The sequence below is a fragment of the Centropristis striata genome, chromosome 8 (assembly GCF_030273125.1).
Source record: "Centropristis striata isolate RG_2023a ecotype Rhode Island chromosome 8, C.striata_1.0, whole genome shotgun sequence".
NCBI lineage: Eukaryota > Metazoa > Chordata > Actinopteri > Perciformes > Serranidae > Centropristis > Centropristis striata.
In genome coordinates, this window is record NC_081524.1 from 17638135 (window position 1) to 17663318 (window position 25184).

A 25184-nucleotide genomic window follows, 5' to 3' on the forward strand; every position below is an offset into this window, starting at 1 on the left:
CTACAGTCATGGAAAAAATATTAGACCACCCTTGTTTTCTCCTTGCTTTCAAGAAAGCAAGGTACAACTAAAGGTACATTTGTTTGGACAAATATAATGATAACAACAAAAATAGCTTATAAGAGTTTAATTTAAGAGCTGATATCTAGACATTTTCCATAGTTTTCTTTTTCTTTTTGTGAAAAAACACAAAAAGTGAGAGGTCATTTGTTACAAAAAAAGTATGCATTCGAGATTCAATAAAATATAGCACAGCTGTGTGACGTAGAAATACAATGATGATCCACCCACCCACCCAAATCAATCTAACCAAAATAAAACAAACACAGAAAAATGAAAATGTAATATAGAAAAGAAAAGAAAAGAGAAGAAAAGAAAAGAAAAGAAAAGAAAAGAAAAGAAAAGAAAAGAAAAAAATGAAATGAAAAAGCAGCCCAATGCATGCCTGCTTGTTTGCAAAGGGATGCATCCATAATGAAAATTATATAGACAACAGACCTACATAAAGACACAGACAAAAACACAGACATAGACACAGACACACAGACACACACACACACACAAACACACAAACGTCAAACGTCAGGGGAAAGTGGGATTCAAATGCTAGTCATAAGGGGGTTTCCATGGTTTTCTTGATAATGATTTTGGTTATTATAAAGAAAACCATGGAAAATGTCCAGATATCAGCTCTTAAATTAAACTCTTATGAGCTATTTTGTTATCATTATATGCTATCATTATATTTGTCCAAACAAATGTACCTGTAGTTGTACCAGACATTAAAATGAACAAGAAATTTAAGAAAGCAATGGTCTAATCTGAGTGTGTGTCTTGCAAATTAGTGTGTGGCAGGCTTCTGTGCACGTGTAGCTGAAAGGGTTAACATTTGTCTGTTTGTCCCAGATGAGGGCGGTACTTCAGGTAACAGGCTGTCAGTTCTCTTCTTCCTCTTCCTGTAACTGCACAGCAACAACACCACCAGGCAGACTTTGACCTAACGTTGGAAGAATACAAATCTTTTTTTATCTTCTGCTCTAACACAAACAGGTAAGTCTGTTTTGGTATGTTTGAATCAGTGCTGATCAGCAGACATGGACTGGGACGCTTCTTAGACACAATGTCAGTGATACCGAATAATATAAAAGAAAGAAAAGACAAAAAAAAACTCTAAATGTCCATTTTTCCATACAAACACAACAACTATGGTTTTGAAACAGAGTCGATTAACCCTGAGATAGAAAACTTGTGAATTTGGCAGTTTCCTAGGTATATTGACAATAAGAGGGTTTCTTAGCAGTTTGAAGAACAGAAGTGGTCGTCATCCAATTGCTGAAAATACAGAAATCTCCAAAATGACCAAATCAAAGTAATTGATTAAGTCATTTTTATTAGATATTCTTTTAACCAGAACAATTTGACACAGTGCTGAGCTGCATCTCAAATCTTCAGTTTCACAGCTTTCATATGTCCATGACTTGTATGTGGCATTTATTGTTGACCTGCTGTCTCCCTCTAAACATCCACTGCCCACAACCACCAATTCTACAAGTTAACTTCTAACAAGTTAAAAACATAGATTGTATAATGGGCCTTCTGTACTTCCTGTTCCGAGGAGCTTCCTGATCGATGTAAGGGCGGCTCTACACCAGTACACCACATTGGAACAAAACAGGAAATCATGAGTCAGACTTTACACAAGAATAATAAGAATTAACACTTGAATTGATGAAGGCACTTGTTGTTTATAGTAACAGGAATTGAAAATGAACCCACTTGAGTATTGTATGTATTTTTGATACTTTTCATTTAATCATGCACAGGGCTGTCTTTCTAAGAAACTCTTGTCTGTTAATATTTTCCACAACAGGTTCAAAAACTTGGATGACGACCACTTCTGTTCTTCAAACTGCTAAGAAACCGTCTTATTGTCCATATACATAGGAAACCCTCTTGAATGCTCTAGGTCTCTAGTTTGTGGTTGTAAAGTTTCATGAGGCTGTGATTATCCTAGAGGTCACAGCAGCTCATTTTATACACTGAGGTCCAGACTCAAGAAATGCCCTCACTGCAATGAACTGGCTACTACTGATGACTAACATCATCCTACATGAAGAAACTGAACTGAACAAACTGGACTCATTGAATCCACATGAGTCTCAGCTTTCCACTGATATACAATTTATCCCATTCCAACACTGTTTACAGACTGTAGTATGCAGGAATATTCAAAATACAGCACACAAACATAATACATGAGAATTTTTTTTTGCCTTAACCCTCTGGAGTCACCTGTAAACTCCATGAGGCCAATATCAGTTTGATGATGATATACCAAGTAAAACTGGAGACAAGCTCAAATATATTTAGTATAAAATGATAGAACTGGATGGAACCCTCTGATATGTTATATTTGCAACCTTTGTTCACATTTGCAACATTTAAAATTCTTTATTGAGCATGATAGTGTTTTGAAAGTTAAAAAAAATATTCAAAATCACATTTTATGTTGGACTAAAGGACTAAAAAAAGACACACAATGACAAACAAAAGACACAAAATTACTTTAAAAAGGACACAAAATTACCAAAAAAGACAAAATTACCAAAAAAAGACACAAAATGACTAAAAAAAAGACAAAAAAAAGGACAGAAAAAGACACAAAATTACTCACAAAGACACATTTATGTTGGTTTTTATTTGTTTCTTTTTGGTTTAAAATGTTGATCCAGTAAGTCAGAATAAAGAATCAATTATTATTAGATCATATAGGTGAGGTTGTGCTGAAAAAAAAACCAACATGGCATTTAAACATTTTTAAGAGTTGTATACAGGCCGGATGAAAAGGATTCAAAAATGGACTAGCCCAAGACTCCATAGAGTTAAACTACATTTTATCATCATAAAGCAGGCATATATGTATATGTAAATATATGTTTTTGCAACAGTTAGAGGTCTCGAAAACTTGGTAGCGATCTTTAAAAAAATCACTTTAAGATTCATTACCAAAGCAGCTGAGAGAGTAATTGCATACGTGAAACAGTGGGTCTGCAGGAATAGAAGTGAAAGCAGCACATGTACAGTACTTTGACGTAACATTACCAGACACATTACATTTAGTGTTATATGATCTCTTGTCTTTCTCTCTGTCTACAGGAGCCAGCAGGATGTCTGTGACCATGACCAGGGCTGAGGGGGTCACTGTGTTCACTTTGTCCTCAGACCCCCAAAGTGTTTGTCCTCCACTCTGCCAAATCCTCAAAGGCCTTTGCTACAGCCCCACATGCTGCTCTGTGTCTCAGCACCTGAGGAGGGTCCAGGGATCTTCTCAGTCAGTGCTGGGGGTGAGTCAGTTATATGCTATATGTCGCTCTGGGAACCTGAGCATCAAAGTTTAAATGTGCTAAATCTGCTATATTACAGTATGTTTTATTCCCCCCACTTGGACTAAATGAGCTTGTTGTGGAATAATGCAAGTTGTTGATTTCTGACAAAAGCTACACGTTGAGTTTGTCATCGTCTGTAATTTACTGTCACATTTTTTATTAACTGTTTTGTTATGAAACTATGAGAGAAAGTATTCTGATCGAAAGACGGACAGACAGACAGACAGACAGACAGACAGACAGACAGATAACTTTATTCATCCCCGAAGGGAAATTCAGTTGTCACAGCAGTCCGGTATTTAAGTACAATAAGGTACAATAGAATAAAATACTGAGGTAGAATAAATGAAAACAACAATAAAAAAACACAGAATAGAACAAGGACACTTAAGAAGTTAAAAAGAAGATCAGTTGGTAGGTAAGGTACAGTGGCAAGATGATGGTAATTATACTGATGATATGACATGTGAAATCTGCTTTTATCTCATCGTGTGGTGGATGAATGCAATTTTGACAATACAGTTAAAAATCAGTTTACCTCTATTTACATCTGACCACATTAGGCCTATATTAGGCCTTCTGTATTATTTCTATATTATATATGTCATATACCACTTATTCTATACTGTGTACATATCTGCTTATATGTAAATATATGTATTCATTGATGTTCATACTACTACATGTAACAACCTATTTAACATGCTAAAATATATTTTCTCCAATGTGCAAAATCTGGAAATATGCAAAGTACTTTCAGGAAAACAAACAAAAACTACAAAAAATATATATTAATAAAAAATGCCAAATAGCAGAAATCTATGTCTATAATGTGTATAGAATGTATGTATATCGGTATGTCTTGTTTTTTTATATTATGTTTCTGTATTTTGAGCTGCTGTGACAACATTTTCCACTACGGGATAAATAAAGTCATATCTTATCTCTTATCTTATCTTATGAATTTGATGTGACACAACATTCATGGTGGTTGTTTGGATTTTGCTCTGCTCTAAACCAGCTGCTAGTTTCAATGGCCCTCATTTATCAAGCGAGCGTAGAAACGAGCGCAGATCCGAGTGTATATTTGGTCTTACGACAGGGTCCACGTGTGATTTATCAAACGATCGTATCTCTCCAATCACAGCGTAAGAATGATCGGCTGTTGATAAATGTGGCGGCTCGAAAAATGCGTAATTTAAATACCACGCCCTAATATATACCCGATTCAGAAGACTCGTCTTCAGAGTTTACGACACCGAAGGGCGCAATACGGCCAAAAAGAGGATTTTTTCACCCTCTAAACTCAGCTTTATTAGCAAAGTGCACCGTTACAATTAACAATAGGGGCAATATAGACATATTAAAGAAATACGCAGCGACGGAGGTTTATGAAATAAAAGTAGCCTACTTATAGTTATAAACTCAAACAAGTTCACTGAATCTTTTACATTTGGAGCACGGACTTAAAAGTTTTCAGCTTTTTGGTTGAAGGAGGTAAACAATGTTTTAAAGTAAGTTTTAATTCTAAAAGAAGAGGAATTCCTCAGTCAGAAAGTGAAACGCTGACGTCCAACAGCTGCAACACAACAAACTGGTTTTGTTTGGCAGCATAAAAAGTGAAAAAGAAGGAAATCAGTGGTGCCGTCAGCAGAGTAGTGGACTATTAAACTCCTGGCGAGGTTTGAGTAACTACATTGTGATATATAAAGCCTATAATCTATATAATATCCGAATATTGCTATTATTATGATGGAGATATATTATTCACCTCTTTACATTTACTAATAATGATGTCCTATTCAGAGGAGCGTGTGACGGCGCTGATTGGAAATGTTTCTATTCTGGCAGCACCGATGGTAAAAGAGACGCTGACGCTCCGGTGTCGGAGCTGGATAACAGTAAACAGCAGAAGACAACAACATTTAATATCCTCGGATGGTATTCTGTTTAAAGAATTTCACGATCGCAGGGTGTATTTATTTTTGGATTATGTTTTAATGATAAATTATGTAGTCTAAACATGTTTTGCTTTGTCACTATTAAAAATCAAAACACCACAGAGTTTTATCAGCTCCAGGCATCGATGCAATAGTCTAAGATCAATTCTCCGACTCAGACGTGTGGACTTCACGCTGACTCAAATTTGCGTACACGAGCTGAGAGCAGACGTGAGATCTGATCGTACCGTCCGCTCACGTCCATATTGATAAATGCCGAGGCTTGCGTAGAAATCATCTTACGCCCACTTTACGCTCACTTTCTGACGTACGCTCGTTTGATAAATGAGGGCCAATGTCCTTAAATAATGCTAGTCCTGAAATTTTTTGAAATTTCAACATACTCCGTGTTTCATAGTTGATTCCAATTTTATTATCCAATTCTACGATTCTGTTTGTTTTCTGCATCGCAGAAATCACATGGCACATACGCCTTTATACCACATAGATGTTTGTTGTTCACGCTGTGTTTCCTCCTCTTCCTCAGGCTATGCACATTATGGTCGGGTTGCTCAACATAGGCCTCGGAGTGATCCTCCTTTGCTCTGGCGTTGGCCCTTGGTGGGAAATAGCATACACCGGGTTTCCTTTTTGGCTTGGTGGACTGGTAAGATATACAATGCTGCATTTTTGGCTTTTGTGTCAACAGAGATTCAGCAGAGTTTTGCTTACAAATTATCCATCTGTATCCAATTGAGTGACGACAGATGCAACTTCATTCGGGCTGTTCAGTTGGTTCTGACAGCTTTTTCACATGGGACAGTCTGGATGTTGGTCAGATGTGTCAAATGACATGTAATTCAGAAAAAGCACCAGAAATTCCCCAAGCATGGTCCGGTATCAGGTTTGCAAGCATATTTTAATGGATCGGCATTGGCTAAAATAAAGCAAATCTAAAGCCTAAATGTGTTAAGTTATCATCACACTGCAAAAAAGGTGTGTCTAAAAACAAGATAGAAACACTTAATCTGAGGAAAATTATCTTGCTGCATGGACACAGCTCTCACTTTGGTTATATGGGGACCGGATAGCTCGTAGCAACGAGCCCAGTACCCCATATTCCCGCAGTACCACCACAAGACTCCCGAGGGACACTGTCATCAGCCTTCTCCAGATCCACAAAACACATGTAGACTGGATGAGCAAACTCCCATCACCCATCCAGAAGAGCTGTCCCGTTGTTCCACGGCCAGGACGGAAGCCGACCCCGGTTTACCCATGCCGGCAGAGGTACTCCGTTGTTTGTGTTCCCGCATCATAAGGGTCTTTGAATCGCTCTAAGCCTGGCCCCTCCCCTGGGACCACTTTGCCTTGGGAGACCCTACCAGCAGCTATTGCTCCCAACAACACAGCTCCCAGGATCACTGAAGCACACAAACCCCTTCACCGTGATAAGGTGGCGATTCTTGGAGGAGAAATAAATAAGATCCTTTACACTTAAATTGAATAATCTCACATAGTGTAACTCTCTGACCTCACATGGGGATAATAAAGGCTCACATAAACATTCTCTTCTACTGAGTAGGATCAAAACAGGCTGATACAAAAACTACATTAAAACAAACAATAAGTCTCTCTGCGTTATCTGAGACTGGACGTCTCCATGGTAACTCATTCACACCGACAGTAACTGCAGACAACTTTGGTTTGTTGAAGCTGAAGTTGTCAATCAAAAGACACTCTTTATTGATTTCTGCTCACAAGGGTTGTTTCTGCTGCCATCAACAACTGCTGAAACAATTACTGATTTCCCAATCTACGGTTCGGGCCGATGGTCTTATTCATAGAATGTGCATGCATTAATTGTACAATAAACATTTCTGACAGGCCTAAAATTAACATGTTACCCATAAAAGTGTGTTTACCTGCTCCCCCATCTCACTGGGCTCCTTTTCCAGCTTTGAATGTCTCAGCTTCATTTTAAAGAACGAACTGCCAATTTCATGCATTTTAATTTACAGGCCCCCTAAATCTAATGCTGGGTTTTTACAGGGATTTTCTGATCTTTTATCTGTCATTATGCCACAGTTTGACAGAGTTTTGATTTTAGGGGATTTTAATGTTCATGTCTGCTGTCCATCTGCTTCTTCGTTTATCTCTGATTTTATCACTCTTTTTAACTCATTCAGTCTGACTCAATCTGTAAAGCAACCAAGCTGTGATAAAGGGCACACCCTGGACCTTGTCCTTTCCCACAGTTTCTGCTTGGATGATGTGTTTTTAGCTGACTTTGTGGCCTCTGATCACAGCGCAGTACTTTTCAAGGTCCCTCACCTCTCTCCAGTCCCAAAACCCACCTCACAAATCCGCTCTCGTCCTCTTAGCTCACTCTCTGCTCCAACTTTCTGCCATGCCTTTTCTTCAATGCGTGGTGCTCTCAGTAACCATCTACACTCTAAAAATAAATGTTTAGACTCAACAAAAAAAATCAACGCAACAGTTTCCATTAGTCTTTCTTAGTTGTGACAACTTAATTTGAAATTACATTGAACCAACATATTACTTTGGGTGAAATAGCTTTTCCTTTTCAGTCAAAGATTCTATTAAGTACAGCTTACTTAATAACAGTTAGCCTAAAGGCAGTAGTTGATTTAAGTTGATAACTCATAAAAATTAAGTTACTCCAACTGACTTTACCATATTATTATAAAGTAATTTTATTTGTTGTCTAGTTAATTACAATAATAATGCACACAACTTTTTAAGTAGCAACAATATAAAAAAATCTGTTGCTCCAATTAGATTTTCTTCAGATTTTTTTTTTTTTTTTTGTGCTGTAGTAGCTTTCAAGAAAGACAGTTCAACCACTGCTTTTGCAATTAACTTCTTTTTTTTATTATTATTTTGAACTAAACTTGAGATGGCAAAAAAAGAAAAGAAAACAAACTCAAATTTCAACTGCTCCTCAGTGACAAAAGCATTATGTAATCTTTAAACATCGTAAATAAGTGTGACCACCTCAAAATCACTGTCTCGATGGATAAATACTTTAACAGCAAAAGCCAAGTAGAGGCCAATTGAACTTTGCAAGTGTTCCAGGGGTAGACCTGTCTCCAATGATGGCAATTTTCATCATGTGACTTTCAAAGCTGGTCTCGAACTCTTCATTGTCCTTGTAAACCAAAAAAAGAGGGAATTATTGTCTTCCATGTTTTACAATTGACCTTCAGTTTGTTTGTACATCTTTTCTGCTATTAACAGCCATTAACAATGCTGATGTGGTATGACATACATTTTACTTAAAGGGAAATTCCAGCTTAATTCTAACCTAGGGTCTGAGATCAAATAAGCCACTGATAGCCACATGCTAACAAAAGGACCGTATTGCTAGTACTATCGTACAAATAGTGTCCCAGCCAAGTGTGTTTGACCCTGGGTTAAGATTATGCTGGAATTTCCCTTTTAAAAAAATCGAACTGCAATCTTCGTCCTCTGCGTTTACACTATGCTCAATAAGGATTTATCTCTATTTCATAATATTACATTACTTACCCCAAACTCTTTGAACAAATCCTCTTCTTTCTCTCCAAGGTATACAACCAGGCACCGGATGGCTACTTCTCTCCTCATTTCAATTGTGTTGTGCTATATGAAAAAAGGGTGGTGATGGTGTCAGGATATAGTATTCAAATTAGTATCATCTACAAGAGTGCATTTCAAAAAGAGGCAAACTCTAAATAATTACCACACCTCAAGAAGCATGTCCTTAATCTGCCTGATCCTTGCTCCTGAAGCTCCTCCTCTTGATGAAACCACATCCATTAGTTTCTGGGTGCACTGGTCCAGTTTGGCCATGAAAGTCGCTTCCAGGTTTACAACACTGACAAGTGAAGGAGAGAGTTTCTGATCTGACACTTTGCTGAGCTTCATGAGAGTGCTGTCTTGACAGATGTGATCTAAGGCTACCCCATTTTTTTAAATAAACAAAAACACTCTTGGTGAATACATGGCAGACGTTCCCCACCGTGGCCATGACGTAACCTGTAGTGCCGTAGCAACCCCGTTTGTGTGGAGGTTTCAAATTTACACAGTTTGCACTCAAAACCCATCTTTGAAAACAATGGGAAATTTTACAAAATGTAAATCTGATTAGATTGTCTAAAGTCTTTTAAGATTACATCATTACAGTCACATGGCGATTACAAACACATGACTAAAATCTCTTTCTCCAGATTTTAAACAGGCAGACAAAATAAAATAAATAGTTTGCTTACTTCTTTGATTCCTCTCACAGAAACATCAAACCACAATTTGGAACAACAAACACAGCTATGCATGTGAATGAACAATTTATTTTAATTTTTTTTTAAATTGTGGCTGTGACAATGGGTTACATTAGCATGTAGCTGGCGGCCGCATGCAATGAGCTAAATGTGAATAATCCTTTTCCCAACAGCTCTCTCTTGCTGGGCACACAGGCTATTATCTGAATGAAAGTCACTGAAACAAATTTAAACCCAATACTTCAGTAGAACTATTAGAACTAAATTTTACTCACCATGAAAAGTTGCTTTTATCAAGGTTGCTCAGCCTCCTAACGCACCGTCTCTACTCAGAACTAGTCCAGGCACGTTGTTTGGAAAGGAGAGTGAACTTAAACTTGTAAAGTCAATGTTGAGAAAAATTAAGTTATCAAGCTAAGTTTTTTAAGTTACAACAACTTTAAATAATTTTAATGACATTTTCCTGTCCTCCCTGGAGCGCATAGCTGCAGCTTTAAGATCTTCCACCTGCCTCTCAGATTGCTTGCCCACGTTTCAGACGGTTGGTCCGGATGTTTTAGCCATTGTTAACCTTTCTCTGTCCACTGGATCTTTTCCGTCCTGTTTTAAACATGCCCTGATCTATCCACTTTTAAAAAACCCCACTTTGGATGCCTCAGTTTTAAATAATTTTAGACCGATCTCCAAGTTGCCATTTTTATTGAAGGTTTTAGAAAAAGTTGTCTCAACACAGCTGATTGCCTTTTTAGATAACAATGACTTGTTTGAGAAGTTTCAATCAGGCTTTCGTTCCGAGCACAGTACTGAGACTGCTCTCATTAAGGTCACAAATGATTTGTTGCTTGCAGCTGACTCTCTTCAATTTTAATTTTACTTGATCTGAGTTCAGCCTTTGATACAGTAGACCATGAACTTCTAATTAGCCGTCTGGAACACCTTAGTGGTGTGGCACTTGAGTGGTTCAAGTCCTCCTTTTTTCTATCTACATGCTACCACTGGGGAAAATCATTCAAAGGCACAACATTAATTTTCATTTATATGCAGATGACACCCAGTTATATATACCGTTAAAACCTGGTTCTTTAGATATTTCCCATATTCTCTCATGCCTGACCGATATAAAAGCATGGATGTCCAAAAACTTTGTCCAATTAAATGATTCTAAAACAGAGATTATCATTTTCTCCCTATCTACTGTAGCTCCAGCACCAACATCCCCGACAGTCTCCCCTCTACCTTTAGCATCCAGAAAGAGGCATGCAATCTTGGTGTCATTGTCAGAGCTGTTTTTTGACTCACAGGTTACCAAGGTAGTGCAATCCTGTTTTGGGCAGCTGAGACAGCTAACAAGAATTCCGTTCTTTCCTATCCTCCACTGACCTGGAGAAGGTTTTCCATGTTTTTATTTAATCAAGATTAGATTACTGCAATGCCCTGTACTCTGGGATTAGCAAAGGAAAACATCCGTAGGCTACAACAAATACAGAATGCTGCTGCCAGGCTTTTAACAGGAAAAAAGAGAAGCGACCACATCTCTCCTACCCTTGCTGCCCTCCATTGGCTGCCTGTGAGTTTTAGAATTGATTTTAAGATTTAATTACTTGTTTTTAAAGCCCTGAATGATCAGGCTCCTGCCTATATCAATGAGATGCTTTTGCCCTACGAGCCTGAACGCTGCCTGAGATCCGCCGGCACAGCCTTCTCTTAATTTCCTTTTATTACTGTTGTATGATTACCTTGTTGTGATTGGTGATTTTGAATTTTACATTTTACATTTGTTAAAAGTTAAAAAAAAAAAAAAATTTAATGTAATTCTTCTTGTTTTATTTTGTTGTTGTCAGTAAATTGTATTTGATATGTTTTATTTCTGCTGTACAGCACCTTATAACTTATTTTTGAAAGGTGCTATATAAATTAAGTTATTATTATTATTATTTCCAAAGGGGTCCCTCTCACCTCAAGATATGTGAATGACAATGTGTTTTATGAGTAACCATGAGTCTCCTCTTCACAGGCAAATATATATTATTACAAGCTATGGTCTTAGGTTGAATTGTGGACATTGTTTGATTATTTGGTAGTTTTTAATCTACTCACAGCCCTAATATAAGTTTCAGTGCTTGTGTGGAAGAATGGACATTTAGAGTTTGTTTTTTGTCTTTTTTCTCTAGTTTATATTATTTGGCATCATGAGCATTGTGTCTGAGAAGCGCCCCAGTCCATGTCTGGTGAGTGGTTCAGCTTTATTCACCTTAAAATCACTTCTATCGTTTGTATTGTCTTTTTTGTTTATATCAAGGAATATCCAACAAAAGAGATTTTCTTTAACATGGTACATGTATACAATATATATTTTCACTGTAGAGGGCAGAGTGAAGGTTCAGTGTCTGGTTTTAAGGTGATGTGACAGGGTTCTTAAAATAAAAAGCAGTGGTTTCCACTGCATGGAAACAAACCTCTCTGTCTGAATGGAGAGGGAGTTGGTGGCTTTTTTAATCTCCATCAGTATTTATTGCCTGCTGTTGTTTTGTGTGTTTTGTATTTCAGGCCATCATCAATGTGATCCTGAATCTAGCAGGAGTTGCTTTTGCCATTGCAGCCATCGCGCTCTACAGCATCAATTTATCAAACATGTGGCTTTGGTGGTCGTGTGAACGTGACAATTATGATTATGGATACTACAGACACACTACTGCCGCTTCATCTCCTGGGGAGGAGTACATGAAGGAGAAATGCTTTGAGGGCCAAGAACTGGTTCTGGTAAGTGTGAAAAGTGTCATTTCAGCTGTCAAAATAAAAGTGTATTTTATAAATAATTGATAAATATTCAAGAAGCTGCAAGCTGGTCAGTAAAATCACATTAATATTCCTCTCGTGTTCAGACGGCACTGACCCGTTTTAGGTTTTAAATGCATAAAAGTACCAGACAACTTTTGTTTATTGCATCAAGGCTTTTTGACTTTGTCAGGAATCTCCTATTGAAACAAAATAAAATAAAAAATCAATTTCACTAAATTATTATTATTATTATTATTATTTTGGCCCTTTTCAAGGCTTTTTTGAGTGACAGAGTGAAAGGGGGAGACAGAGGGCAAGACATGCGGGAAAGGGCTGCGAGTCGGATTCCAACCCGGGCCGCCCACTCATGAGGACTATGACTCTATGTTATGCGCTCTCCCAGGTGTGCCACCGGGGCGCCCCATTTTCACTAAATTATAAAATGCCCTTGGGAAAATTATAACATTTGTATGGTTTCAGTCATAATATAAGATTATTGAACAATATTTTGTGAAATATATATGGGTCAAAATTGAAACACCATACACAGCGCTGCAACTTAAGAAAACACATGCAAATACACAAAACACAAGCAAATTGCGAAAATATCTTCATCAATTTGACAACACAAGCACAGCATTTAGAAAAAGCGCTGCAAAGACCACAACACAACAGAAGTGTTTCCAGAGGAAAGTGATGCATACGTCTGGACAGGCCTGTGAGATTATCACGTTATGTCAAGATAATGATAATTTCACATTATAACATTATAACGATCGATAACGTTAGCGGCCGATCATAGCATGGTAACATTAGCCGTTGATCAATAGCGCGCTAGCGTTAGCGGGCTAGCAACACCAAGACCAACTCGGTGCCGCTGAGAGAGACCAACTAAAATGTTATCATTAATTTATTTGATTTGTTTCCTGCAATGTGATTAATATGGGCTAGCAGGCTAACGCTATATATCACGTAACATGAAAATATCATTATCATGAAATAATGTGATAATTTCACGTTGTAATCGTGAAATTATCATTCTTTTGATATGACTTGATAATTTCACATGCACGTCCAGACATGTGCATCACTTTTAAGTGTCCTCTGGAAACACTTCTGTTGTGTTGTGTCTTTGCAGCACTTTTTCTAAATGCTGCACTTGTGTTCTCCAATTGATTACATTTTTTTCTCAATTTGCTTGTGTTTTGTGTATTTGCATGTGTTTCCTAAAGCTGCGGCGCTGTGAGCTCTCGGGGCCACTGTATCATTTCACCATTTTTTAAAATTGATAACAAGGGTATGCTGTCAAAAGGCCACACCAAGAATATTAAAACTAATCTTTTCATGGATAAGGAAGCCTAACAAGGTCACACAGAGATAAAAACAAATTGGATGATAAATAATTGTTTTGAGGGTATTTTATGGATCATTAAAGTCAAGGGTCAAAATCGACCCGTTAACATAAGAGGTTAAAGCAAGAGATTTTAGCACAAGCACACAAGCCAACTTGCTGTCATTGATGGGTGTGATGGCTCCAGATGTCGGTGGGACGGGAGTGTTAAGGCCGGGGAGGGAATGCTCAATTTTTTCAATGGGTTTATATGTTTTAAAGCAAACACTGTTCTCTGTGTACCTCAGATGCTTTTGAGAAGCATGAATGCTGTGCTGATTGTGCTGTCCGTCCTGGAGCTCTGCCTCGTCATCAGCTCCGCCGTCCTGGGGATCAAGTCTCTGTGTGGCAGTGAGAAGGGAGAGAAGAAGGTAGGGTTTTGTAAAAAGTGAAAATCTTGAAATCTGGTGCGAACATACTTTAGGAAAGGCTCTGACTGGACAACTTTCACATTTTTGGATCACTTTAAAAATCACACTTTAATAATTTATTGAAATAAGGAATAAAAAAAATAAAAAAAGAACATTTTTTTCGTGTTCATTAAATACTTTTTTATGTGAAATATTTTTTTATAGTGCGTATGTGTACTCAACATTGATCCTCAAGTTGTTATGAAAAAAATCTATACAGCGTATTATCATGGACGGAGGCGGAGGCTGACACTTTTAAGAATATTCTGTAGATAGTGGTATGATATGAAACTAAAGCAAAAGCAAAGCCCCGAGCACTACTGTTATACTGTGGATTTTTTCTTGTTCCTCTTCCGGACGCAATTTCGTCCCGCTACTAGTCCTACAACTTGAGTTTTTAATTCTGTTGATTGCTCTGCTGTCATTGCCTTCGATCTTTGCTGTACAGTTATAGATACACGCACACACACATGCATGTAAGCGCCCACACTCCTCAAGATACACATGCTTCAAACACACACACGCACGCGCACACACACACATACTATGAGGGGCATTTTATGCCAGCACACTATACTAAAACGCGTGTACAGCGCCTATGCGATGACATCAAACGTCTAACGTGCGCGTGTAAATTCCATTCACTTTCAATGGACAGACAGGCAGCTGTGGCTCAGCTGGTAGAGTCGGTTGGCCCCCAACCGAAGGGTTGGCGGTTCGATCCCTGACTGTCGCGGCCTACATGTCAAAGCAAGATACTGAACCCCAAATTGCTCCCGATGCTGTGTTCATCGGTGTGTGAATGAATTCCCAGTGGTGGCAGGTGGGGCCGTTTAGGGTGGCCTCTGCCACCAGTATGAATGTGTGTGTGAAAGGGTGAATGAGCGCAGTCTGTAGTGTAAAGCGCTTTGAGTGGTCGCAAAGCAACTAGAAAAGCGCTATATAAGTGCAGGTCCATTTACCATTTACAGGCGTCACGTAGGCGTCACGCAGACGCTGTACACGCGTTGTTGCGCATACGCCTACGTGATGGCTGCGTGACGGGTGAACTTCGCCTCAAATACGTGACATGAAGACCCGTGTGACTGTTAAGTACAATTCTACATAGGCGTACAGACACGCGTATTGCGAGACCAGATAACATGGGTGACGGGTGAAAAGTGCCACGAGCGAACGTAGTGGACGCCTGTGTGTGTGTGTAACGCGTGTACGCCTATAGCAGTTCAGCTGTTACACAGGGTCTCAGGGTTGTGAAAGCAGAACTTATAGATGAACTCCAAGCCCCAACAGAGCAGTCAGGATATTTCTATCATTTTCAGGCCCGTTTTTATTTTCTTGATGATATTTAATGATAGCAAGGGTGAAAGGGATAATTAAAATAATTTCAGCTACTTAAAAATAGTAATAGTAAAGTGCGACGCTCACAGCCAGTTCCCAGTTCGCTCTTGGACATACAGTTCATTACGCATCAGCTGTAATGTACAAATTGAATATTAAGTAGCCATGCGGACCTGTCCAATGAATAAGGATGCTTTTTGAGTAATTTTATGCGCTTGGACATACAGTTCATTAAGCATCAGCCGAGGCGTGTACTTAAATTGCATTTAGGTAGACTGAAACAGCCTAAACTGTGTAATAGGTCTCTCTTGGTAAAACATGGATTGCTTTAATTGTGAAGCGAAGCGGCTGTTAAACTCAAAATTCGCCATCATAGTTTGATAAAAACATATTTTGTTACAAAAAATATAAACAAGTATGTAAGAAAGGAAATAAATGTATAATTGCATTTGTAACTCGGCCCTTGTGACCACCTTGGAACTCTTCGTTGACGGGTGGTCGTTATATTTGCGGCTCGCACCACGTCGTGCTTTATTTCTCACAATGGCTGGCGGCTACAGTACAGTAACGTACAGTACAAGTAAACACTGGCGTGATACAACAGAAAGATTAAAGGCCGGTGTTGTGTCCTTACTGGTTTCCACACTAACTGGTTGCTGTAGGATATGATCTGCGCATGTTCTGTTACGCATGAGCTGTCCGTGGTACTGAAACAACAATCGCCATTAATGTGAGGATTCTGTCTGATGTTGTGCTGTTCCTTAACACCTTATCTACTGTTTGGGTTCATCTGTAGTCGGCACTTTGTGCAATAAAATGATTTATTGTGCCGTGCGATAGAGCCGATACGCATGTTTTGTCTTTACTGTTGTATTGTGTACAGCCTTTAAAGAGCTGTGTTGGGAGAGCTTGTGTACGGAAGCGCATTGCATTCACTGGATAAAAAAAAAATAGACACCTTTTCTCGTAATTACAAGATCCTGATCTCATAATTACGAGATCCTCGTAAGATAAAGAAAAAGGAAACGTCTGTAAATCCTCTCTCAGTGGCAATGATGGCGCTATCGCAGTTAATCTGCTACTACTACCTTCTCGGTTTGAGATACTGGGAAATACTGATGTTTCTTAAAAATGAGGATGGTATTAATATTAGTATGTCAACACTGCGTGACAAAAAAAAGTCCTGTATTAATAAATACTTATTATCAAGCATAAAAAAGAGGGGGAAAGTATCATCATGCACTAGTATAGGCTACTGTTCTCTGAACCATGCACGGTTCACATTTATTAACAAAGTTTGACAAAGTTTTATTTTTTTCAAACCTTGGAAATCTGCCCTAACAGGCTAAGGTTCAGACAGCCCTTTGAGTGCTCAGATTCCGAGATGTGAAAAAATAAAACTTTGGCATAGAGCTAAACCAAATACATCACCGGAAAGGTCTTGGCCTGGAGAGTAACATATATCAATTTCAAGGTTCTATAATATTCTTGCTTTGAGATATTGACCTTTGAACCTTAACCCTGGGGCATATTTAAATGATTATAACTAAGAGACAAAAAGGGTTACAGACATGAGACCTACTGTTATAGAAAGGTGTTGACATGGACTATAATGTGAGCATAGTCACTAAGGGGTGGGAGTGGGGGGGCTTTAGGATATGCTGAAAAAACAACAAATCCCCCATTGAACAAGACTATTTAAATTCTGATGCCAAAAATGTGATTGACATCCCCTCAAACCCCTGGAAAGCCACTAATTAGATATTTCCAACTTCCAATTTGAGGGAAAAACCTGTTTTATTAAAAAAACTACAACTCCCTAGACCTCTCGTTTTGTAGTTCTTCCCTATTAGGGCTGTGAAAACCTATTTCTACCCAATATATCGAATATCACACACTGTCTAATAAATAATTACACTGTATGTATATTATCTATGCTAAAAAAAAGACAACAATGTTTGTTTAATGAAGATATTTTAACTAAAACAGGAGAGCAGAGTCGGGGCCATTTACAGTGAAGCGCGATTCAATGAGATCGCACAGCACATCCGGGAGGATCGGACCACATCCGATAGGATTGCGGTAGATTACAAAATAAAACAGATTTCAAAATAAAACACAGCGGATCGTCTTTTTCTGGCGAGATCTTCGCCACAAAGTGATTATGTACATTCACTGAGTGAATATTAAGAACATAAAACATATATTTCTCGCTAGAAATGTAATCAAAATCCATTTTTATGCAGAAACAAAGTCAAAATATTTATTTTTTTTCACTAAAAATGAGAGAAATGTCCGCCAGTGGAATGCCGTAAAACAAACGAATAAAAGTTTATTTCTCAGAATCGAAGGAGAAAAAAATTATACTGAGAGCCACAACATGAAGCTATTTTATTGTTGAATTATCAGTGAGACTTTGATGTGTTTGTGTTGAGAAATGTTGACGATGTCATTAAAAGAAATCCTTAAAATAGGGAGAAAAATACTTCCATGCACAGGGTCCTCGGTTCTCCATTCAGATTGTCGCTGGCAGCGTAATGGAGGGCCGTGGTCGGGATATTATTGGAGTGAATAGACGGCTGTAAGCCTCTGCTCTAAGCGTTTCTCAGCAGCGCGAGCGGGTTTATATTGGAGTCAATTGAGAACCCAGAGCGTTCCCCACACACGTGGAAGGGTACCCTTTTCGTCAGTATGATACGTTCAGGGGCGTGACAAATAGTCGGTATTTTACGCTTCGGGAATGAGAACGGGTTGTAAAAAGGAGAGAGTGATTAACTAACCAGACTCAGGTGTGTCAATCACTCTCACCTGGCGCTGCTCTCTTGAGCCCTCCACACCTCCCTCCTGCAGCTGATGCACCACGCCCCCTCCACATACCTCCACCGCCCGACTTAGGCCGGGGAGCCGGGAGCGGGAAAGGAAGTCGGCCACAGTCATCTGCGCCCCTGGCCTATGGATCACCTTGAAGTTAAATGGTTGTAGTGCCAGATACCAATGGGTGATCCGGGCGTTGGCATCCTTCATGCGGTGGAGCCACTGGAGGGGAGCATGGTCCGAGCAGAGGGTGAATGGGCGTCCCAGCAGGTAGTACCGCAGAGCATCGACCGCCCACCGGATGGCCAGGCACTCCCTCTCCACCGTGCTGTACCTGGCCTCCCTTTCGGACAGCTTCCGGCTGATGTAGAGCACCGGGCGGTCGACGCCCTGCACCTGCTGAGACAGAACGGCCCCCAGCCCTCTGCCTGACGCATCAGTCTGCAGGACAAAAGGGAAAGAGAAGTTAGGTGTGTGGAGAAGAGGCTCCCCACAGAGGGTCTGTTTAACCCTCTCAAGCGACACCTGGCACTGCTCCGTCCACTGGACCGGATCTGAGGCACCCTTTCGGGTGAGGTCAGTCAAGGGGCTGGTCAGCTCAGCAAAGTTGGGGATAAATCGCCGGTAATAGCCTGCCAGCCCCAAGAACCACCTCTTTTTTGGTCTTGGGCCTTGGGCAGGCTGCAATAGCAGCTGTCTTATCTACCTGTGGACGCACCTGCCCGCCGCCCAAGTGGTACCCCAGATACCGTACCTCCCTCCGTCCAACTGCACACTTCTTCGGGTTGGCCGTGAGCCCCGCCTGCCTCAATGAACCCAGCACCGCAGCCACCTGCTGCACATGCTCCGCCCAGGTGGTGCTATGGATGATTACATCATCCAGGTAGGCGGCAGCATATGCAACATGTGGCCGCAGCATGCGGTCCATGAGGCGTTGAAATGTGACTGGGGCCCCGAACAACCCGAAAGGAAGTGTAACAAATTGGTACAAACCGTACGGAGTGGAGAAGGCCGTTTTCTCCCTGGACTCTGGAGATAGGGGAATCTGCCAGTAGCCCTTGGTCAAATCCAGTGTCGTGAAAAAACGAGCAGTGCCCAGGCGATCCAGGAGCTCGTCGACCCGGGGCATTGGATAGGCGTCAAACCGTGAAACATCATTCACCCTGCGATAGTCCACACAGAACCGGATGGACCCATCCTTCTTGCTTACAAGAACGATGGGGCTACACCAGGCACTGTTGGACTCTTCTATTACCCCCATCTCCAGCATAGCTTTCAATTCTGCCTGAACCACTTTTCTCTTGTGTTCAGGTAACCGATAGGGCCGTGAACGCACCGTCACGCCCGGGTGAGTCTCAACATGGTCTTGAATAAGGCTTGTGCGTCCTGGCAGGGGGGAGAACACGTCAGTGTAACTCTGTTGCAACCTGGCAATATCTGCTCTCTGGGACGGTGAGAGATGGTTTTCACAAAGGAGCGAGGCAGGAATGGCCGATTTTGGAACCTCAGGCCCCAACTCGTCTCTCTCTGTAATTGCCGTCACCAGGGAAATAGACTCAGCCTCTCTCCATGCTTTAAGGAGGTTGAGGTGATAAATCTGCGTAGCCCCTCCCCTGTCAGATCGCACAAGCTCATAATCGACATCACCCACTTGTCGTGTGACCACAAAGGGTCCTTGCCACTTGGCGAGTAATTTGGAGGTGGAAGACGGGAGTAATACAAGCACTTTATCTCCCGGTGAAAATTGTCTTAGCTTAGATCCTCTGTTGTACAGCCGCTGCTGACGTTCCTGGGCCCGGAGCAAATTCTCCCGTGATAACCGCCCCAGTGTGTGGAGTTTTGCTCTCAGGTCCAGGACGTATTGTACTTCGTTTTTACTGGGGCTTGGACCTTCCTCCCAGCTTTCTTTAACCAGGTCCAAAACCCTGCGTGGTTTTCTGCCAAACAGTAGTTCAAAGGGAAAATCCCGTGGGGGCCTGGGGTACCTCGCGCACTGCAAACAGCAGAGGATCTAGCCACTTATCCCAATTACGACTATCATTGTGCACAAACTTACGGATCATGGACTTCAAAGTCTTATTCAGGCGCTCAACGAGGCCGTCAGTTTGCGGGTGGTAAACACTGGTTCGAATAGACTTGATGCCCAATAATCCGTACAGTTCCCTCAGTGTTCGTGACATAAACTGGGTGCCTTGGTCAGTGAGGATCTCTTTCGGGATCCCTACTCGGGAGATAACTTGAAACAGTGCCTGCGCCACACTCTTTGCAGAGATGGTGCGCAGCGGCACTGCCTCTGGATATCGCTTTGCGTAATCCACGTGAACTAACACAAAGCGATATCCCCGTGTGCTCCGGTGAAATGGCCCGATGAGATCCATCCCAATACGTTCAAACGGGATCTCAATTAATGGTAATGAGCACAAGGGCGCTCTCGGGACGGCCGGTTGGTTAAGCAACTGGCATTTAGGGCAAGACGCGCACCAGCGGCGCACGTCTGCCCGAATGCCTGGCCAATAGAGTCGGGCCATTACACGCTTCAGTGTCTTTTCATACCCCATATGTCCACAGGCTCCCCCTCCCCGTCTGCAGTGTCGGACAACCCCGTGTCGCCACTGAGCACAGTGCACATATCCCATGTCCCTGTCGGTCGTGAACGCACCCCCACACACTGTCCCACTAATCTGTCAAACCCCGGCCAATCAGTACCCAGAATCAGGGGGTGCGTCAGGCGGGAACTAACCGCAGCCTTCACACTATGCTTTTTTCCCTTAAACCGAATTTCCACTGGTACTACAGGATATCTGTGAATGACCCCATGCACACACCTAATATCCATCCAGTCCGCCTCTATCAATGCCCCGGGTCGAATCAGATTCTGGTGAACTATAGACTGCGTGCAGCCCGAGTCCACCATCGCCTGATGTGTACCACCCTGGATCCTTACCGGAACGCTGTACGTCCCTCCTGGACCGGGGGAGGGTGCTGGAGGGCCGACAACCCTGACCACTTGACCGACCTCCATGAGTGGACACTCTCGACGGAAGTGTCCGGGTTGTCCACACCTCCAGCACTCCTGCCCTGCCGCCTGAGGAACCCTCTGTGGGTCGAGAGCAGCGCCCGTAGCGGCTGGAGCCTGGGAAGGACAGAAAAGAGAGGGGGGATTAGTGCGAGGGCGAGGAGAGGATCTAGCTGGTGTGGAGGGCTGGGGGCCCGGCCCGGTCTCCTGCGGGGCGCCGGAATGGGACCGACTGGAGAGGCTGGCCGACCCTCATGTGCCCGTCCCCAGGAGAGAACAGCCAGATGGTCCTCCGCCAGGGTTATGGCAGCCGCCAGGTCCGCCGGGTGGTGGCAGCACACCCAGTCCGAGGTGGCAGCTGGGAGCCCCTCCATGAACTGCTCTAAGACGACCTTTTCCAGCAGCCGCTCCTCTCCTGCAGAGTCCCCCGGTTGCAGCCATCTGGTCGCCGCGTCTTTCAGCTGCTGCGCAATCACGAACGGCCGATCAGCGGGTCCCAGCTTGGCGGCCCGGAACTTGCGGCGCCGGTCTTCCGCCGAAAACCCCAAACGGTCAAGGATCGCACGCTTGATCCCTCCGTATTGGCCCCGGGAGGGTCCAGGCAGGCCGAGTGCCGCCGTTTGTGCGTCCCCTGACAGTAGGGGAAGCAGCTGCACCGCCCACTCCTCCTCTGGCCAGTTGCACACCGTCGCAGTTGCCTCAAACATTTCCAAAAAAGTCTGTGGATCGTCATGAGCTGCCATCTTATGGAGCGTGATCCCGGCGAGCGAGGGGGCTGATGACGCTGTCCCTGCCCGCCTCACCATCACCTCCAGCAGCTCGACCTGTCTCTCTGCCTGGAACTGGAGTGTCGTCAGCTGCTGTCTGTTCAGCGCAGCCTGGTCCCGGCTCATTGCAGCAACCTCCGCCAACATCTGTGCCAGCGTGGTCACTGGTTGCTGTGGCTCTGACATCCTTCTTTCTTGTTCACTGCTAAATTACATTGGGCGCCAGTGTGGCGTACTCTGATGCCACCGTGGGTTCTTTAGCAGTGATGACAGAGAGCGGAGATGATCTTTGTATTTTTATTTAAACACACACTTAAACAATAACACAGAGCCGCTCGCAGGCACCTCGTCGGGCTTTATGCTGCCATGCTCCGTCTGCTTCTTGGCTGAGTGTGTGCTCCAGTCTCTGTGTTGCCAGACGTTCCTCCCAGGTCCAGCACGCTACTGTGTTAAAAAGGAGAGAGTGATTAACTAACCAGAGTCAGGTGTGTCAATCACTCTCACCTGGCGCTGCTCTCTTGAGCCCTCTCCACACCTCCCTCCTGCAGCTGATGCACCACGCCCCCTCCACAATCAGACTTTATGCTGGCACAGGCGACGTGTTTTAGGCGTTTAAGTATAGTGTGCTGGCATAAAATACCCCTGATACACATACACACACACACACACACACACACACACACACAGGTAACATTATGTGATGTTAATTACACGCACACATACAGGTAATTTTATGCAATTATCGCTACACACACAACTGCACACGTAAGCGTGCACACTCCTCCAGATACACATTTTTCACGCACGCACACACACACACACACACACATTTTGAGGTTAAAGGGCATAGGTTGCTGTATAAATAAATACTTGAAAAGGAATGCTTGTTGTAGGTGTGCTCCTTGTATATACTATCATAACATTACTAGTTTTAATTTTTAGAAATGTCTGAAGAATCTCAACATAGTGTAGACACACCGGCAGTAGCCCCCGTGGCCCTTTCAGAATTTCCCCAGAGGAAATTTTCTAGTTTTATCATCTTGTATTTAGTCTTTGGTCACAGTGCGACTACTGCTTTGTTCACGGAATAACCAGTTGTCCCAGGTGTCCAAAAAGACAACATACAGTATGATAAGAAAATATTAAATTTCTTCACATTTGTGCTTAGCTCGTTAGAAACTCAACGAATCAATTTTGGGCACAATCGGATTAAATGTTTGTGCGAACATGGCTGTAGGGTCAGGAAACATACTCTTATTCTTACATTTTTCTGAAAGTAAAGTATGTCTGCACCTTTTTATGTTCTTTACTGATGTTAATTTTGTTTTTTTTCAGGAGACTGGTGACCCTGAACTCTGCAGCCCACTGCTGAAGGAGGTCACCAATAAATGAATATGTGCTGTGTGCTGTCAGGTACCAGCTACGATAATTCCTGTGCATTTATACCATTGACTCTATGTACTAAAATGTCAATGGTTTATATTCCTCAATGATTTAATGTTCAGCTGGTACAATCTGATGAAAGCCTGGGTCTTTTCCTACAAGGGTTGCTTGAAAATATTTGTACTTATACTTTTTGCTACGTTGTATACATACAAGCTGCTATACATTTAATTCTTTGTTGATCAATAGATATTTTTTTAACAGCTCCTCTTGATTATTGAGTTTCAATCAAATCATGTGCCTTACAGTCAGTGTGTTTGTCAGTAATCATGTTTGTGTGATGGACACGACTGAAAAAATGAGTTAAATTACATTAGACTGACATATCTTTTGGTTTGTATTTCTGCTGTGTACTTTCTATGAATGGACTGAGAAATAGAATCAGTTTAATAAGTAGTTGCATTACTGTAGATCTATATCTATATCTATATCTATATATATATATATATATATTTATATATTCTTTTTTTTATAAATGCTGTTCTGGGTGAATTAAAGGTAAATAAAGTGAATAAAGTCTAATCATGTAAGTCAGTTTACTTACTGGCAGATAAAGCTAAAAGTTTTAATGTCTCGTGCATTTATCGATTTCTTTTAGCCGCTTTTTTAGATTCAACCATCTAGATGTTACTAAGTGAACTGCTTTAACCACTTGTCCTTGACCTGTCAGTCCTGGGATTCGAACCAGTGATTACAGGCCAGATTCCTTACCTCTAGGCATAGACTGTCCACCAAGGTTATAATAGTTTTGGATTTTTCATTTTTTAAAATGTTTTACAAAATTTACTTTTTTATTTTCCTTGTGAATTTTTGTTTTCAAATTCAGTTTGTTTTAATTAGTTTTTAAAGTGAGTTTGCTAATTTTTAGTTTAGTCTTTATTTTTTGAAATTCTTTAGTTTTAGTTAAATTTTTATTAGTTTTAGTTTTTTTGTTGGGTTCGAGATTCAAAGAAGTCATAATAAATGTTGCCTTTATTTCCTTTGGTTTATCCATCCAGTTCCAGATGTTTTGAATGTTGGTTGGAGTGTAGACATCCCAGTCTCAGTAAACATATTTACCATGTGTTACCATGTTCACTTACCAGCAGCTTTTTGGTTGGAGCTAAATAAATACATTTCATATAATCCAAAAAGGATTATGCAGTGTTTCCCCTACATGTATTCTGCTGGATTTTCAGCGCGCCTGCAAAAAAAAAAAAGTGATTTGTAATATGGCCAAATTGAAGACTTTCACACAGTGAAAGAACAACATCCAAAGTTTACTGAGTGTTGTGCCGGCGACACTTTCGTGCAAGCGCACTTCAGATTACCATAATAACTAAAAGGTTTACGATATCATAAACATTTCTGAAAGCTGAAAGTTGCTCTTTACAGCCAACATGGTGTCTCCTGGGTTCCCACAAAGCAGGAATACACACACTCAGCGGCGGAGAAGTTGAAAAAGACGAAAACGAAGAACATTTTCACGAAAATTTTAGTTCGTTTTGTAAACAAACAACACAGTTTCAGTTAGTTATCGGTTTTAAAAAAAAAATATATATATTTTCATTTCAGTTAACAAAAATGTTTTTTCTATTCTAGTTTTCATCATTTCGTTAGTTTTGGTTAACTATAATAAC

At 41.3% G+C, this 25184-nt stretch overlaps 2 protein-coding genes across 2 annotated transcripts; one reads left to right on the plus strand and one right to left on the minus strand.

Moving 5' to 3' along the window:
- The first annotated feature begins 920 nt into the window (after nucleotides 1-920).
- LOC131976779 (transmembrane protein 176B-like) lies at nucleotides 921-24684 on the plus strand. The gene is made up of 7 exons (XM_059339934.1): nucleotides 921-1050; nucleotides 3157-3344; nucleotides 5874-5993; nucleotides 11781-11837; nucleotides 12157-12369; nucleotides 14026-14148; nucleotides 23458-24684. Exons 2-7 carry the CDS (start codon nucleotides 3168-3170, stop codon nucleotides 23512-23514), a joined length of 747 nt encoding a protein of 248 aa, XP_059195917.1. The 5' UTR covers nucleotides 921-1050; nucleotides 3157-3167; the 3' UTR covers nucleotides 23515-24684.
- Nucleotides 18409-22765, minus strand: LOC131976776 (neurotrophin receptor-interacting factor homolog). The gene is made up of 2 exons (XM_059339930.1): nucleotides 21284-22765; nucleotides 18409-18780 (listed from the first exon to the last, which is right to left on the minus strand). Exons 1-2 carry the CDS (start codon nucleotides 22306-22308, stop codon nucleotides 18546-18548), a joined length of 1260 nt encoding a protein of 419 aa, XP_059195913.1. The 5' UTR covers nucleotides 22309-22765; the 3' UTR covers nucleotides 18409-18545.
- Nucleotides 24685-25184: the final 500 nt, after the last annotated feature.

Coding starts and splice junctions, on each gene's coding strand:
- LOC131976779 (XM_059339934.1), top strand. CDS start 3,168: ATGTCTGTGACCATGACCAGGGCTGAGGGGGTCACTGTGTTCACTTTG. Junction 5,994..11,780: donor CTTTTTGGCTTGGTGGACTG/GTAAGATATACA, acceptor TTTTTTCTCTAG/TTTATATTATTTGGCATCAT. Junction 12,370..14,025: donor AGGGCCAAGAACTGGTTCTG/GTAAGTGTGAAA, acceptor TGTGTACCTCAG/ATGCTTTTGAGAAGCATGAA.
- LOC131976776 (XM_059339930.1), bottom strand. CDS start 22,308: ATGTCAGAGCCACAGCAACCAGTGACCACGCTGGCACAGATGTTGGCG. Junction 18,781..21,283: donor GAGGGACGTACAGCGTTCCG/GTAAGGATCCAG, acceptor TTTGTCCTGCAG/ACTGATGCGTCAGGCAGAGG.